This window comes from Rhinopithecus bieti, unplaced genomic scaffold (assembly GCF_001698545.2).
Source record: "Rhinopithecus bieti isolate Rb0 unplaced genomic scaffold, ASM169854v2 scaffold_17275, whole genome shotgun sequence".
Classification (NCBI taxonomy): domain Eukaryota; kingdom Metazoa; phylum Chordata; class Mammalia; order Primates; family Cercopithecidae; genus Rhinopithecus; species Rhinopithecus bieti.
This window is the reverse complement of record NW_016808908.1, coordinates 844,725-862,320: the sequence shown is the minus strand read 5'-3', so window position 1 is coordinate 862,320 and position 17,596 is coordinate 844,725. Positions and strand designations below refer to the sequence as shown.

General features: G+C 35.9%; 1 protein-coding gene across 6 annotated transcripts in view; it reads left to right on the top strand.

The window, feature by feature from the left end:
- The window catches only part of CNOT4 (CCR4-NOT transcription complex subunit 4), a 150,543-nt gene that overhangs the window by 108,628 nt on the left and 24,319 nt on the right, over positions 1-17,596 (top strand). For 4 of the 6 annotated variants that reach the window (XM_017887745.1, XM_017887744.1, XM_017887748.1 and 1 more), the window contains exons 8-10: positions 90-147; positions 2,413-2,662; positions 3,891-4,388. In XM_017887745.1, the coding sequence (XP_017743234.1) occupies positions 90-147; positions 2,413-2,662; positions 3,891-4,388 (806 nt within the window). Of the gene's footprint in view, positions 1-89; positions 148-2,412; positions 2,663-3,890; positions 4,389-9,348; positions 12,297-17,596 lie in introns of those variants that run through there. The other 2 variants (XM_017887750.1, XM_017887749.1) reach the window with 1 other exon arrangement.

Here is a 17,596-nt window from a genome sequence, read left to right as displayed (position 1 = left end):
TTTTTTTTTTTTTTGGCTTTTGAGGAGTTTGTTTTATTGTAGGAGAAGGACTTTATTCTGATTTTATTCTATTTGTTTTCTTTTTACAGCCCCATTGACAAACCTTCAGATTCTCTCAGTATAGGGAATGGTGATAATTCCCAGCAGGTAAGATCTGAATACAGTATCACTTGATTTATTTGTCATACTCCGAAAGCGAGGTATTCCATGCAGGTGAATTTTCTAAAAATACTTTACTGACACAATTTAAAAACACTTTTGATGCTCATCTTTATTAATCATATTATAATTAGCCTTTTCCCCCCAGAATATATAGAGCACAGTTTAACACTTTTTTAATGACTCAGAATTATCATTATGACCAGATACTATTATCTTTAGAGTCTACTAATGTTATTGGTCTTCTTGACCCTGTGCCAAATGGTCCCAGGCTAGCATGCCTTCTGAGTTCTTGCTTTTAAGAATTGTATTCCTACACTACATAGTCCCCTTGCCCCTTGCTGTCTACTTTAATTTTCTGTTTCAGTCAAGTGTATTTGTTCCTAACAGTTTTTCCCTTCTTATTTCCCCCAAATGACTTTCAGCTTTGAAATGATAAGCCAGATAAGCTGTTCAAAGTTGAATCTACTGTGAAACTGAGTGGAGTGCTGACCATTAGAGCATGCTTTATGTCATCTTTTCTTATTGCTCAGGGACCTTTTTTTTGCTAGTTTTTCACTCCTTGAGTTTCTATACATCTTCTTACATTGGTAAAATAAATGTAATTTAGTCCCTTCCATAAAGAAGAGCCAGTCCTCCACAGTATTTGTGAAAACTTAGAGATCTAAAATACAATGCTTTTCCAAATGTTTTCCTGACACATTTTGTAAAAGAATGTGGAAATCTGTATATCCCCTTGTATATTTTAGTTGCACATTAAATTTTTTTACAGCTTAAAAGTAGTTGCAAAGGATGTAATTTCCAGCATATTAGAAATACGCTGGTATCTGAGAAGTTTAATGTCTTTGATTCATAATCATGTATTTGTATTATCTGTTATCCATTTAAAAAAATAACACTACTCTCCCTTTAACATCCAGACGTTTGACATTTTTTTTCTGGTGTGAACTAATTTTTTCTCTTGTGCCTGATTATATAGAGTTTTATCTTAATGCGAGTATAGTTTTTGCGCTTGAAAGAGCATATACTTCTCTTAAAAATAGGCATATACATTTTTGAATTGAAATAAAGATGTTTTTGCGGTCACAGACTTCAAATGCCAGTTTTTGTCTTCTGAATTTTATTAGTAGTATTGAGATGACACTATACATAAATGTAGATTTTAATTTTAAAAACCATGAAACAAGTAGTAATAAATAGTAATTATATTGAAAATTCATCTCTTAATGAAGAATAGGGCCATTTTAAAATTGGTTTTTGTGTATCTCTAGATGAATTTTACCTATTGGTAAAAGAGCCAAGTTGCAGCAGCAATCTGGTCGTGTTTTTTATTTTTCTAAGATGTGTTGAGATATTTTGTTCATATAAATAGGTAGATGGAAGGAGGAGTATTATATCAGTATCACTCAAGTCTTTCAATTTCTTCTGAATTAAATACCTAAAAATCATAGAAAGATTTATTATGTAAAATTATTTTTAATGATGTGTTTGGAAACAACTTAGATCTTTCTTTAATTTTCTTGAAAACTAAAATATTGAGAATCACCTAGCATGTAAAATGATCTAGTCATTACAGTCAGTCACTCTCTTATCACCGATCCATGTATTTCTAATAATTTGTGTTTGGTTTCTGGAAAGTTTTCACTCGAGCAAAATACTATAGTAAAATCCCAAATGAGAAGTATTATCTTCTTGGTAGTGAGAGAAGTAAGGTTGTATAAAGAGAGGAGACGGCCGGGCCCGGTGGCTCATGCCTGTAATCCCAGCACTTTGGGAGGCCGAGGCGGGTGGATCATGAGGTCAGGAGATCGAGACCATCCTGGATAACGCAGTGAAACCCCGTCTCTACTAAAATTACAAAAAATTAGCCGGGCGTGGTGGCACGCGCCTGTAGTCCCAGCTACTTGGGAGGCTGAGGCAGGAGAATTGCTTGAACCCGGGAGGCTGAGGTTACAGTGAGCCGAGAGTGCACCACTGCACTCCAGCCTGGGCAACAGAGCGAGACTCCATCTCAAAATAAAAAAAAAAGAGAGACTAGTTTAATCTTTTCAGGCAGACTAATTTTTTTAAAGAGTATATATGAAAGTTAATGATTTAATTGATTTTTCTGAAACTTCATGCTTTCATTAAAACATCTTCAAGTACCACAGTTTGCAAAGCACTATTCTAATACATTTAGTTGCAAACTTTTTAATTGTGGCTTACTAAAATGTATAAACATGTAGTTATTATTTGTTTTCCTTTTTTATTCAGATATCTAACAGTGATACGCCTTCACCACCACCTGGTTTGTCAAAATCCAATCCAGTCATCCCCATCAGTTCATCCAATCACAGTGCACGGTCCCCTTTTGAAGGGGCAGTAACAGAGTCACAGTCGTTATTCTCAGACAATTTTCGCCATCCCAACCCTATCCCAAGTGGGCTTCCTCCTTTCCCCAGCTCCCCACAGACATCCAGTGACTGGCCTACAGCACCAGAACCACAGAGCCTCTTCACATCAGGTATATAACAATAGTACCTAGTATTAGTAATTATGCTCTTAACATATTGTTGACAGACTAACATGAAACTCATTAGTGGATATATTTTTATCTTTTGCCTCTCTGTTCTCTTTTAATAAAAATGTAAATATTTAAACTACATGGAATTAGGTGGTTAGATACATAGTTGTGTGACCTAGAAATTACTCTATTAAAAGATTTCTCCAGAAGTAAAGGGTTATATTATTTTACCAATAGTAAAAAGCTTATTCCTTTGGGAATTTTATTTTATTTTACTTTTGGAGGTGGGGGTCTTGCTGTCTCACCCAAGCTGGAGTGTAGTAGCGCGATCTTAGCTCACCGTGGCCTCACACCCTGGGTTCAAGTGATCCTCCCACTTCAGCCTCCTGTTTAATTTTTTAATTTTTTGTAGAGACAGGGTCTTGCTATATTGCCCAGGCTGGTCTTGAACTCCTGGCCTCAAGTGATCCTCCCAACCAAGCCTTCCAAAGTGCTGGGATTACAGGCATGAAGCACTGCACCTGGCAAGGACTTAGATTTTTAATTAGATAGGTATTTTTATTTAATTAGATTTGTGTTTAAGATTTCCCCCCAGATGACAAAGATGTAAGTTATTTAGTAGTAACAGTTATGTTACTACTAAATGGTATTTTTGAACCATTTCCATTTTTATCCATTCTAAATTCTCTTATTACTATGAAAGGTGGCATAAAAGTAATATTGACAGCAGCACCTACAGAGCAGAAAATTCCAAAAAACTATAAGGATTAATATAAATAATTTTTAATTAAATTGTATTTTTTCTTAGTATAGAAAGCATATATTCAAAATTATTTGTACTTTGATAAATACATTTAAAAAATAAACTTTACTAATTAAAATCTGTTAAATTATATTTATTATTTTATTTCATGAAAGTGACTTAGGTTGGTTTTGATTATGAATGGTTGAGAGTATAATTGGAGTGTCAAGTACATTTTTTCCTTTGATTAGCAAAATCAGTCTATATCATTCAGTTTTTGAAGCTAGTAGCTTAAGAGTTAAGTAACTGCTAGAAGTATATAAGGCCTTTTGTAATTCTATGATCTTAATGTGCTAAGAAGTCACATAGATTTTGCACATACTTAATTTGTAATATGACATGTTTAACTTTTAGTAGCGTGGGTACTTATTAAGTACGAAAGTGAGCTGTGTATCTGATATTCATCACTATTTTTCTTCCCAACAGAAACAATCCCAGTATCATCCTCTACAGACTGGCAAGCAGCTTTTGGCTTTGGTTCTTCTAAACAACCAGAGGATGACTTGGGTTTTGATCCCTTCGATGTCACTCGAAAAGCCTTAGCAGACCTGATTGAGAAGGAACTGTCCGTTCAAGACCAACCTTCCCTTTCACCCACATCTCTTCAGAACTCCTCTTCACACACTACAACCGCCAAAGGTCCAGGCTCTGGATTCCTGCATCCTGCTGCAGCTACAAATGCCAATTCTCTCAATAGTACCTTTTCAGTCTTGCCCCAGAGGTTCCCTCAATTTCAGCAGCACCGAGCGGTTTATAATTCATTCAGTTTTCCAGGCCAGGCAGCCCGCTATCCTTGGATGGCCTTTCCACGCAATAGCATCATGCACTTGAACCACACAGCAAACCCCACCTCAAATAGTAATTTCTTGGACTTGAATCTCCCGCCACAGCACAACACAGGTCTGGGAGGGATCCCTGTAGCAGGTAGGTTCATTTAAAGCCTTTGAGAATTTTTGAATAACTCATATTTTCAGGTTGTTGGGTGGATAGGGAAGGAACTGTTGAATAACAGAGTATTAATATCTTGGAAATTTCTATGAAAGATTAGTCTGTATCATAATCTAAAGTATATTTTTCATTAGATGGATGCCTTGTAATATTGAGCTTTATAAGGATGGTGGAGTATTATACTTATTGTTTGGAAGCATTTTACTTGATAGGATAATTACCAAACTTTCATGTGGTATTTAAATGAAAAAGAAGAAAATGGTCTCTGAAGTTATGGTACTATAAAGTCCAACACCGTGGTGAAAATTAAGATTTTATATTCTAAAGTAAAATGGTTAAAAACATTTTTTTAATGATAATTAATGAGAGCATGAGGGATAAAGCCACTCTCTATCCACTTTTGGCAGTTACTTGTTTTGACTGATACACACATACACACACATCAAAACTGAGCTATAAATAAAGTACTTGAGAACTCTGATTATTAGTGTTTTACCAGCATGTCATATGTCTCAGACATACACCTTTTGTGAAAGAGAAATTGTTCAAGGAAAGACACTTTCCCGTTTGATCTGCCATGTTTTTATTTCTAGGGAAAAATATGAAGTATATATAAGGTAATGTAAGTTTGATGCCAAAATACTTCTGGTTTTGTACTGCTACCCTTGAAGGTTTCAGAACTTTTGGGTTTTAAGATTCTATATAACATTTTTTTAGATGAAGTATCTTCTTTATCCAAGGGAGTCATTCTTGTTAATAGTGTTCTCATTTAACTTTGGTTTTAGAGACGATATTAAAAAAAGTTTGTTCCTCTCCTGATTCTCTCAAGTGAAATAGAATCATGATTCTCTCAAGTAGAATACAATAGTTTCTCACTCTGTTAGAATAGTTCTTCACATAATTCATACAATTTATTGTTATCCCTTGTCAGGTATGGCATGGCACAGTATTATCGTAATAGGATGCTTTCATCAGCAGCAAGGCGTTTACTCTCTTGTTTTTAGCAAAGCTGATAGATGAATTTACAGAGGTCTATCAAAGTTCTTTATCCCTATTCCCTTTGGGACTGACAATATTTCATGTTCTAGACAAGTAGCTAGGTTAAGAGAGTATAGTCTGTGGCTGTTGACATAGTGTAATTAACCATTGATACAGTGAAGTTAATTTACATAAGCCTGGTAGCACCTAATGCAGTGACTTGCACAGTGATGGGACTCTTATTTGTTCATTTAATTAATGGTAGTAGGTAACCCAGAGTGACATTTTTCAGTCCTTTTCTTCTACATGATACTTGTGAAACAATGTGTTCAGTTCCAAATTCTCCTTTTATTTCCTTCCATTCAAGATAGCATACTAGAATGTAATTTTCTTTCATTTTGCTTTAATCATTTAGAAATGTGGCATTTTAATTACTAGTAGTGTTTCTCATAATCAATTATAACATTAATTAAAAGTTTCCCCCAAATCATCAAAACATTTAAAAATTAGACCAATTACAGTGAATATGAGGGTTCGTATTTGCCCATCAATGAATTAGGCCATGTGGGAAATATTAAAGATGTTTAAGATATGGATAAAATTTCCACATACTTAAAATATAGTTGGAGAGACTAAAATAATGTATGAAAGTGGTAACTATATGTATGATACTGGAATCTGAGAGACATCAATGTACCCTGTAATTCTTCATGAGGCTTCACTGAATAAGTAGGAATTGATCCCTACTATCGTATCTTAGATTTGGGTTAGGAGCAGGGGAAGAGGAAAGGCCTTTTATGTTGATGGAAACCTCCTGAATAAAGGCATAGAGGCAGGAATTAGTATGCCATTACATTGAGAAGTAATACAGCTACCTCCTATAACACTAGGTGCTTCTTAAACTGTATAGATATAATGGATGAGAAGACGAGAAACTCTTGACAATGAGACAAAATGGCATGGACTTGGAATGATAGGAAGTAGGATGCCTTTATGGGATTCTAGTTATTAGCTGTCTTCTTTTTGTGCTTTTATTTGACTTATTACATGATGATCTTTGATTTTCTTCCAATTTCATAGTCACCATATTATTCCTTAGCACTTAAGAGTAGTTTTAACCCTTATATTTCAAACCAATATTCTCGGAATGCCACACTGGTAATGAGAAATCGCTGATTAGTAAGTTTAGTTGTCCTTGTGTTGGTCATTTAAAATCTTCATCTAAAGTAGATGCTTTATGGGAAAAATGTGGCATTAAATTATGGTCCTATCTTTGTGGATTTTGTTTTGATTTTAAAATTTTACCATATACTCAACCATAGAGCATTAAAACTTTTTTTTTTTCCAGAGATGCTAAAAATGTAGTTACCATCTTTAGGTTCTGAATCATTGTTCTATTTGGTAGGGGGTGGGAGAGTTTATTTTAGATTTTCAATTTTAGGCTATGCAGACTTTCTTGGTATTTAAATGGTGACTTATGGTTAAGCTTATTATAAGGTTATTTTTAAGGCTCTGATGACTAGAGAAATTTTAGTTTTAATATACCGACATTTTAAAATTTTTTATCAAGAGTCTCACACACCAGAATCCTCTCATGGATTATAAATATTTGGTAGATGCCTCAGGAATGTGCTAAGCCTCAGAGCAGAATAGCTATGTAATTGTAGCCAGAAGATTTAGGATTTTCAGTAACTGTTATAAATAACAGAAAGTGAAAACCTGGAAAACTATATACATCTTAACTATGTCTAATTTGAAGCAATTTAATACCTAGGTAACTCACTTGCACCAGTTGTAACTCACTTGCACCTGAGTTGAACTATTGAAACGGATTCAACTTTGTATCTTCTAGCAGTTATCATGATACCTTACACAGGGCAGCTGTCACTAAATGCTTCAGTAATGGAGAGAGTACATACTTGTTTCAGTGGGACCTGCTACTTTAAGATATACTTAGACAATATTTTAAACTAATTCTACACTCTGGAAAGGCATATGTATATTTATTCTCTAAATATGTAGAGCAAAATATGGTCTCTGACCTATATGAGCAAATCAGAGATGGCAGTCACCTACATGTCATACAAATACAATGTCTACTTACTATATATTTGTACTTAAATTTTTATTTTTGGTTTGTTCAGTGAATTATTAAAGATTGATATATCTGAAACCTATCATGGGAAAAACAGTTGCCAGAGGTTTGACAGAAATGCAGCTTCCCTTTTTTTTGGTCTAATGGAAAACTTTTTTTGTGTTTAAAATTAGTAGTTATTTCCTTAATTAGGTGAAACCTTTTTTAGCAGCATTTGGTTTACTAAGTTTAGAAAGATTTTAAAATAAATATTCTTGGGGAAATTTTGATTCATGGGCAGGTATAGTAAATTCATTCAGATCTTTTCTTTATTATTGGAACCATGTGCTTTCTTTCTAAAAGTTATTTACCTTGTCCTAAAAGTGACTTTATTTTGTCCAGTTCCTTCATTTTAGGAATAGCAAAGCTGTGTTTCAGAAAGCTTAAATAATTTGTTAATGGTCACATACTCAATTACTAGTGGAATTAGGATAAGAACTTAGATCTCAAATTCAACAATGGAAATGTTTTTGCACTACAATGATGCCCTCCTTCATAAATGAAGATCACTGGCATGTGCTTTAACTTGGCTTTCTTCCCGTGGTAATTGATTTTTGCTCTCACACACTTGCAAGTCCCGTTTTATCAACAGTATCAACTCATGAGACAAATTGGCCCAGCTCAGGGGTGTATGGCCTATTGTTACAAAATAAAGTTTATCGACTTGATGGAAATCAGTCTCTTTCTTAGTCCTTATTAATATCATTTTCTCACTAAGAACTCTAGTCTGAAATTTGCTTTACACAACCTCATTGCTATGTACTTGGGGTTTATAAGAATCTTTGCCAATTTACTGAAAAACTACAAAATCACCTGTTATATGGATTGACAGACTCTTTTCTGCTTTGTCAGTTATCTTTCCAAATGTAATTTTGCAGATTTGTTTAAAAAAAAAAAAAACTCTGCCAAGTTGTTTTATTCCATGATGTTAAAAATTATTTGGAAAACATAAGTCAGTAAGCATTGTTGTTTCAAGATATACCTCAAAAAATATTTGATAACTGTTTAGGATTGGATTTTTTTTTTCATGTTTTTGTTAATTTAAACTTTACTTTTGAGAGGACATTTTTCTTTAAATTTTCTTTGTTTATGAACTGTTTTAACAGTGACTTGATTGAATTTTGAGTCATGTGTGAAACAAGTCACTTGTAGTCAAATAATTATCAGTTATAATCAGGATAACTGATCTCATTCATCTGTAATTCTCTGACCTAGAAGTAGTCATCTCATTTTCAGTCAATTGGATCATTGTACTATTTCAGTCAATTGGATGCATTTTACTATTTTTCAGTTACTTCAAAGGTAAACTTGAATTTTCAGATGCTGTATGTTAATTTACTAAGTTAATATTTATAGGTATTATTTCATTTTTTTTCTAGTACATAATTTATGCTTTTAAAACATGGATTTATAATTTTCTCTTTTAAAATCAGTTTTCACTTCTGTAAAGCAAGGTTTAATTTTTTCACAAAATACTATTAATATTTACCATTTATTAGGAGTATCTATAAGAGGTCCAATTGGCTTGGAAAAGAATGGCTTTCCTGGTCTTTTTTTTTTTTTGGTAGTATATTTATACTAAATCTATTATATTTGTTCTTATCTCTGACACAATATTACTCAGGATATATTTAGAATATAACTACTTTCCAGGTACTTGATAAGTTTATATTTTAAAATTCATGTCTTGTTTCACACCTGGATTCCAAACATTAAGCATGTATTTTATATATGTATCAGCATTCCAAATATTGAAATCATTTTTAAAGGGACTGTTAACAAATCTAGTCACCCATAACTAGACCATGACTGACTTTTCCACAGGGGAAGAAGAGGTGAAGGTTTCGACCATGCCACTGTCAGCCTCTTCCCATTCATTACAACAAGGACAGCAGCCTACAAGTCTCCACACTACTGTGGCCTGACAACAGAACTGAGAGGAGAGGATTAGACTCTGGGGTGCTTGCATGGGCAACTGGATTTTTGCATGATTCCTTTATGATTTTGCATTTAATGTATACACCCAAAAGAGCCAATATAAACGTTCCTGATGCCTACAGCTAGCGTGTTACCTCATAGTTGCTGAAGTATTTCTTCATTAGGCCTTTAACATAATTTATTAGTGTAATAATTTTGGCATTGTTTCTCATGAGTGATACTATTTCTAACTCATAAAAACAAAACTTGTAGTACTAAGATCCCAGGTGAGATTAGCTAGAATTGTTCTTATTTTGGCTCTATTATTAAAAAATTATACAAAGGTGATGGTAGTACCTTGTTTTCTGATTTGTGAAAAAATAATATCCTAATCTCCTGAAAAATTTGAAAATTAACAAGATAATGTCTGTTGCATTCTTTGAATACTTGAGAAGAAAGAATACATATAAAACAAAATCGGTGGTGTCATTTAATGCTTAGAAGGATATTGTTGGCGATTGTTTTTAGTTGTCTAGATTTATATCCTATAATATGCATTACATGTGTAGAAACTGTTTTGTTCTCTCTCTTTTGCACTTTTGCACTTTCTTTTTGAATGGTTGTTAATTATGCGTAGATGGTTAAAAGATAATTATAGCCTAAATGCAATATAATCTCTTTTCTAATGCACTGCCTAGTATACCAGGAAATGCCTCAAAAACAGAACTTCAGTTTATAGTTGACTTATCTGAAACTTGAATACCGAGTAAACATTGTATGTGAAAAGCAACCATAGTAGTGTAACATTGTTACTGAACAAACAGTAATTCTGTGGGTTATTGTTTTGGAAATTTCATTGTTTAATAATTAAAATGTGATAATAAGATAATATTATAAGTACCTGACCAGAATGAGACTAAGGCAGAAGAAAAGAGATTGGATGTCCTCTAAAATTAGGCCACCTAAATTGTAACAGATAATTTTAATCAAGAGAATAGTGGAGTACTTTATTAGGACATAATGTGAAGTGATATTTCTGAAAACACATTTCTTGAAATAGTTTTAAAACTGATAATAAAAGAAACTGTACTTAGTTCGGAACAATGGACAAAAGCTGATTCAGAAAACATGGCCATATTCTGCCTAAATGAAGCATCTGGGAAGAAAGGGAAAGTCATACCTCCTCTTGATATTTTAACCGTTGTGATAAAAGGTATGCTTTAATTTGTTTAAAAAAAAAATATGAAAGGGGATAGTGTGAATACAAAAAAAGAAGCCTGGAGATTGAAAATAATAATAGAACATGTTATTAGGAGATGGTACTTAATGTCATGTTGGAGTTTTCAAGGTTACCTCTGTATAAAATTGGATTACTTTCTACTAGATATAATGTGACAAATTAAATGACTTTATCCCAAGGTACAGTGAGGTAAACAAAAATCTATTCTTAGATATCCTTAGATTTGGTTAACTGAGGCTGTAGAAGCAGCGAATTGTCTAGCCATTTAAGTTATTTTTGAAAAATTCAGCGTAAATATCAATCGCTAATTTCTATCTAGAAGTGATTACAAGAACATTGCCAATTTGGAAAATACCAATAAAATACTGTAGACTTATTAAACATCAGCCTTTTACTATAGCTTAATTTAATTATGGTTTTCATTTTTTACTGTAAGAGGCCAGGACTTCATTTATGTCTCCTGTGGGGCTGAGGCTCTTGGGCCTTGTTATTATAACAAACTCTGGCTCCTTATAATGATGCTTACTAGCTCAAAGCTTCCTCCAGCCTTCAGTGTTACCCTTTCATTGCCTGGATCTTCTTACAAAGCGATAGCAAGTGGTTAGTTCCATTTGCTGCTTGGTGTTGAGAGATATACCTGTTAAATGAGGCTTCTTTCCTTTCTCATTCATAGCCAGTGTGGAAAAATCATCAGGTAGTTTGCCCAGATTTGCCAGAGCCCTAAATAAAATCCCAAAATGATCTCCCTGCCTGCTTCCCCTCCCCACTCCCACTTACATGCACACCATAAATCAGGAAAATGCTTTTTGGGCAATTAGACTTTGACTTCTAAATTTTTGCATAGAATGGCTAAACATGATCTTTTGACTCACTTTGTAATCCCTAGACCTTCCTTGTAAACTTCACCTTTTTGCTTACCTAATATTTTATTTAAATATGGTTATTTTCTAAAAACTGAAGTCTTAAAATCATAGTCATAATTAATTTTACACTAAAGGACAGAAGAAATTGTACAACACATAAAAGAAGCCAGCACTTCACATAGCAAGCAAATTGAAACCAAAATGACAGAAGAATGACAAATTCTTTAAAAGCTTCAGGTTTTGTTGTTGTTGTTAAATTCCTGCATGATGCATCATGTGCAAGGCAAACTTAATACACTTTTATACCCTTAACCTTTATAAAGTGACTAGCTTTTCCCTTAACACAGGAATTTTTAACCTGGAGCACAGACTTTTGAGAGTACATACAAAATTGTGGGTTTGTGTGCATGTACGTATGTCCATTTTTTTCTGGGGAGAAGATCCATAGTTGTTAGATTTGTGAAGGATTTGGTGACACGCTTCTCCTATCAAAAAAAAAAAAAAAAAAAAGAACAGCTGCCTTGAAATGTTTTTAGTGCCACTTTAGGGATTAGAGTCCTGTACTGAATGATTTTCGTTGTATGGTGAATTATAAGTGCCTCTTTATTTTCTCTAAGATTCCATTAGAAAATATTTTTTGACTAATAATGCTTGCCTTTTCATCCTATTATTGAGTTTTCGTTTTCCACATGCCACTTTTGTGTACTCTCCGCTTATTTTGACAAAGCATTAATTAAATATTTGAGTACCTATTCTGTATAGTGACTTGAACTAGATCTTGAGAGATATAAGGTTGAATAAAATACAGACCCTATCATCAAGGATAATTCTAGTGACAATTATATTTCACATTATTTCTATCAGGTCTTGATAATATTTTAATCACAGGAACCACCATAGCAGTCCAAACTCATTTTATTATTTATCATCTCTCAGTAACTGCTCTGATAGTGGCAACAAAGGGTATTGAATACTTATATTTCAGATTTTAAAATTTGTGATAATTTGGAGGGAGGTGAAAAAACCTCGCTAGGAAAGACATACGTTCATTATTCCACGTGTGTGTGAGCTCATGTCTCTTTCTCTTAGCATCCTGGGAATTAAGTAGAGCCTTCTGTGTAGGTGTTCCTTTAAAGAAAACAACTTTAATGCATTTTACCTCTACACGTTTCCACTGACATGGCTCCTATTTGTACGGTGTTCCAGGCACTGTCAAGACTGCCAGAGCTCTGGTCTGCTGTGACACAGGTCCATAGGTGCTCCCACAGAGGCATTGCCTCAGAAAGACAAGAGAGGAACAAATTGCCGTTGCTTTGAAATCTTACAGTGGCCTGTAGGGGTTGGGATAGGGCAGTAAGGAGATCAGTTGGGGTATTCAGGTACAGGTAAGCTTGGATAAGTATGCTTAAAGCCTTGAAAACCAGAAGAGTTTAGTCTTGATGCGAATGTGGTCAGTGGTAGAGAACTATAAGTTCTTGGCAAAAATGTAGCTTGATCATAGCATTTTAAGAAGAGTAATTGGGTAATAGATTTGATTGCAATTAGGACCAGTTAGAAAGTAATTCCAGTAATATGCCATTGCTGGCCAGTGCAAATAAGTTGGCCTAGACTAGCACAGTAGTGGTTGGAATGGAGAAGAACTATGAATTAGAAATTGGAAAGCATAAGAGCTGAGAAAAGGCCTTCAGATATGGTTAGATCTCTGATGATCTTTAAAACTATAACTTTCAGAGAAAGGTACAGAATGGAAGCCCATCGTTTTAGGATGAATGAGGAAATGCCAAGAATATGTATGCAGCAATCAGTGACTACTTAGTGTTAAGACATTTGACAACAAAGTTGAAGAGAAAAATAAGATGCTAACTAGGTGGGTGGTAGATCTTAGAAGGCATTGCTTTAATATAAGAGAGAAGAAGAACCTAAATATTTAAAGGCAGACCATACAGAGCCAACTGAGAGGAAGAGATTGGCAGTGCTGAAGAGAAGATAGCTCATTCAGTAGGATAACAGATGTCTTTGGTGGGAAGAGATAAGCTCCTGAGAGGAGCATGTGGGTTAGCTTAAGAGAGGTGGGCAGCCAGGCACGGTGGCTCACGCCTGTAATCCCAGCACTTTGGGAGGCCGAGGCAGGCGGATCACGAGGTCAGGAGATCGAGACCATCCTGGCTAACACGGTGAAACCCCATTTCTACTAAAAATACAAAAAAAATTAGCCGGGCGTGGTGGCGGGCGTCTGTAGTCCCAGCTACTCAGGAGGCTGAGGCGGGAGAACGGCGTGAACCCAGGAGGCAGAGCTTGCAGTGAGCAGAGATCACGCCACTGCACTCCAGCCTGGGTGACAGAGCGAGACTCCATCTCAAAAAAAAAAAGAAAAGAAAAAAGAGAGGTGGGCTGTATCTTCCTCTGTGACTTGTAAGAGCAAGAAGAACCTGGAGAAAGAGAAAGATGAGAATTGAGGAAAGGGCTCATATGAGTAATTACTAAAAGGCATTATTGTTTGAAAACGGGGGTGAAAGTGGAATTGGGAGCTTGTTAAAGAAGGAGATGTAAAAAAAAAAAAAAAAAGTCTTCTGTGAGAATAAGCCCAGAAATGCATTGTAAATATTTGCTGTATGTTTTTATATAAAGCAAGATAAGAGTCAGCTTAAAGATCTCTCAAGTTCAAATATATATGGTTTTGTATGTTCCTCTGGTTTAGCACAAAGCATGAGTGGAAAAAGCGAATATTGAGAGTTTGGTTAAAAGGGGAAAAAGACAAAGACGTAGAGACATTCAAGAAGACCACAATGAAATGCATGATCTTGTGCCAAGAAGAGTCTATTAAGGCAGTTTCCTGTGAAGAAATGGTGTGAGTGATGTGGAAGGGAGTTGAATGATTTTAGATTTTGACAATGACAAAGAACATGTTAGTGTTGCTAAGGGAGTGATAACTGGGAGACTGTGGCCACTGTGATAACCACTCAGTGCTAAATGGATGATTGAGAACCAGAGAAAGGAGAGGGCTGGAGGTTGGAAAGAAGCTTGTCTTTTGTAACCGTTTGTACTCTCTCCTCCAGTCTTTTCATGAGTGTAGGAAGTCAAATTATGTGAGAGACAGAGTTGTAGAAAGCCTGGAAGCAATTCCGTGCATCCGCAGTTGGGCACCTGGGGAATCCTGGATCAGGTTTCCAGTGAGTTGAAAATGATGAAAGGAAAACTTCCTTCCTCAAAGCATGGTAGGAGGACATGGAAGCAGAGTGCTGTGGAGGACCAGGAAAAGCCAGGGATGAGATGAGACAGGTGTAAGTAATCAAGCCCCAGTGAGTGTGAAGGATTGGTAGAAATGTTACTTATGATGTGAAAGATTTAGACAGAGGGTTTAGGTATGGTGTATGATGAGTTTGGTAGTTGTGGAGCCCTTATTACAGGTAATATAGCTTCTCCCAAACTCAAAGGCAAACTGGAAAGCTTTCTTAAAAATGGGCTTCCACCTATGAAGGGAAAGTATCTCTTCTTACATAGTTGGTTTAGGTAGGTCATTCTGCTTTATTTATATATCAAATAAGAATTAAAAATAAAGTATTGGTGAACAGTAGAGATAATAATTTTATTGTAACAGGTTATAAAATATTTTGATAATTTCCCCAAAGAGAATGTACTATATGAATAAATAAAATCTACAAAATATTGGGCTAATTTACCTTGTTTCTTATGTTTTGTGTACTTAGGAGGTGACCTCTAGGAAAAAATTGCTGAAGAGGTGGTAGAGCAGGGTGAAGATACTGTATACTGTTATCCCTAGGTATCTGTAGGGGATTGGTTGCACAGATAGCAAAATTCTCGGATTCTCAAGTCCTCAATATAAGATAGTGTAGTATTTGCATATGACCTGCACATATATGGGAGGCTGTATATTTTAAATAATCTCTAGATTACTTCTAATACCTATTACAATGTAAGTGCTATGTAAATAGTTGTGATACTATATTGTTTAAGAGACTAATGACAAAAAAATCTGCGTGCTTAATAAATTACACAGTTTTTAAAAAAATATTATCTGTTCGAGGTTGGTTGAATCCACAGATGTGAAAACCCCAGCCCAGATACCTGGGGTCAGCTGTGTTTTTTTGTTTTGTTTTGTTTTGTTTCTCCTAGTCTGTTAATAGCAAATATTCCCAGTTTGGAAGCAACCTTAGTTTTCTAATAAAGTATTTTAAAACTCACTCCATATATGTCAGCTGCAATACCAACTGTGACATTTAAAAAGGATAATGCTTCAAAGTACAAATCATTGCTCAAGAATACTGTTTGTGAAACCTTGCTGATGGATTGAGAAGCCACTGCTCCTTGGACCTCCTTACCACCCTGTGATTTGCTTCTGTGAGTTGTAATCGAGCCACCTAACGTTGCTGGTCATACTAGCCTTCCACTTCTCAGTCAGGGGCTATTGCCATAGAATCACTCTTGATAATTCAAGAAGCATTAAGAAGATTGTACTCTGTTTTTTGGTCTTTTAGAGAGTCTTCTCTGGGTTTGACTTATACAGAGATCGAGTTTAGGTACCTAGAACTGAGAACAAGCCTAAGTAACCTAAGCCACTTGAGAAATGGACTGAAGTACCCAGATGTTCCATGAAACAGCTTGAAGTTGTTGACCTTGAGAACCAGTTCCTTTTCTCCAGGTTCCTCTTGACCACACTTCCTAAGGCAGCTATTGACTTCACTGTCTTAGCCCACTTTACCTTTATTCTAAAGGTTCCTGGAAGCTCCAAGCTGACCCTGGAACATACTGTGCTCATAACAATTTTGTTATTCCAGCTCCTGTTGGGTGCTTAGACCCACTATTGTGCTGTTACAAAGCAACATCCCAAAATGCTTTTTCCTCTTACATAATTTATAAAACCTTTAATGCACCCATTACCTTTCTTTCTTTTTTATAGTGGGTGAAATTCACGTAACATTCAATTAATTATTTTAAAGTGTATGATGCAGTGACCCAGTACCATTCTTTAATTATCTCAATGGTAAAAGAGCAGAATAAGTAACCTACTCTGCTGAAAGAATTTTAGTCTGTTCCTTGTTGGGGCTGTGTGGTAATAGCTGCTTCTAGACTCTGTGTTTTACCCAGTAGGCTAAAAGGCAAATATTAAACCTTAAAATATTCCGTATTTCTGCACAGCAGTACTACTGCAACTTAAGCTTGTGAATCAAGCAACTTTTTTTGAGACGGAGTCTTGCTCTGTCGCCCAGGCTGGAGTGCAGTGGCTGGATCTCAGCTCACTGCAACCTCCGCCTCCTGGGTTCACGCCGTTCTCCTGCCTCAGCCTCCCGAGTAGCTGGGACTACAGGCGCCCGCCACCTCGCCCGGCTAATTTTTTGTATTTTAGTAGAGACGGGGTTTCACCGTGTTAGCCAGGATGGTCTCGATCTCCTGACCTCATGATCCGCCCGTCTCGGCCTCCCAAAGTGCTGGAATTACAGGCTTGAGCCATCGCGCCCGGCCGAATCAAGCAACTTTTATACACCCTTTTAAAAAGGTGGTGGGGGGCAATGCAAGGAGCTCAAGGCAAGAGACACTTAGGAGATTTGCTTTTCTGAGTGGTAAAAATGTTTGAAGCAACTCTAAATAGCTTTGAAATGCTAGTAACAGTCTTACTGTCTTCATGACATTTAATTAGCATTATGTAAGAAAGCGTTTGTTTAGCAAAGGTAAACCATAAGCCTAGCTCTCTGTATGCATGTGCAGTTGAATGTGTGTGTGTGTGTTTTTTGTTTGTTTGTTTTTTTTGAGACGGAGTCTCGCTCTGTCGCCCAGGCTGGAGTGCAGTGGCCGGATCTCAGCTCACTGCAAGCTCCGCCTCCTGGGTTTATGCCATTCTCCTGCCTCAGCCTTCCGAGTAACTGGGACTACAGGCGCTCGCCACCTCGCCCGGCTAGTTTTTTGTATTTTTTTTTTAGTAGAGACGGGGTTTCACCGTGTTAGCCAGGATGGTCTCGATCTCCTGACCTCGTGATCCGCCCGTCTTGGCCTCCCAAAGTGCTGGGATTACAGGCTTGAGCCACCGCGCCCGGCC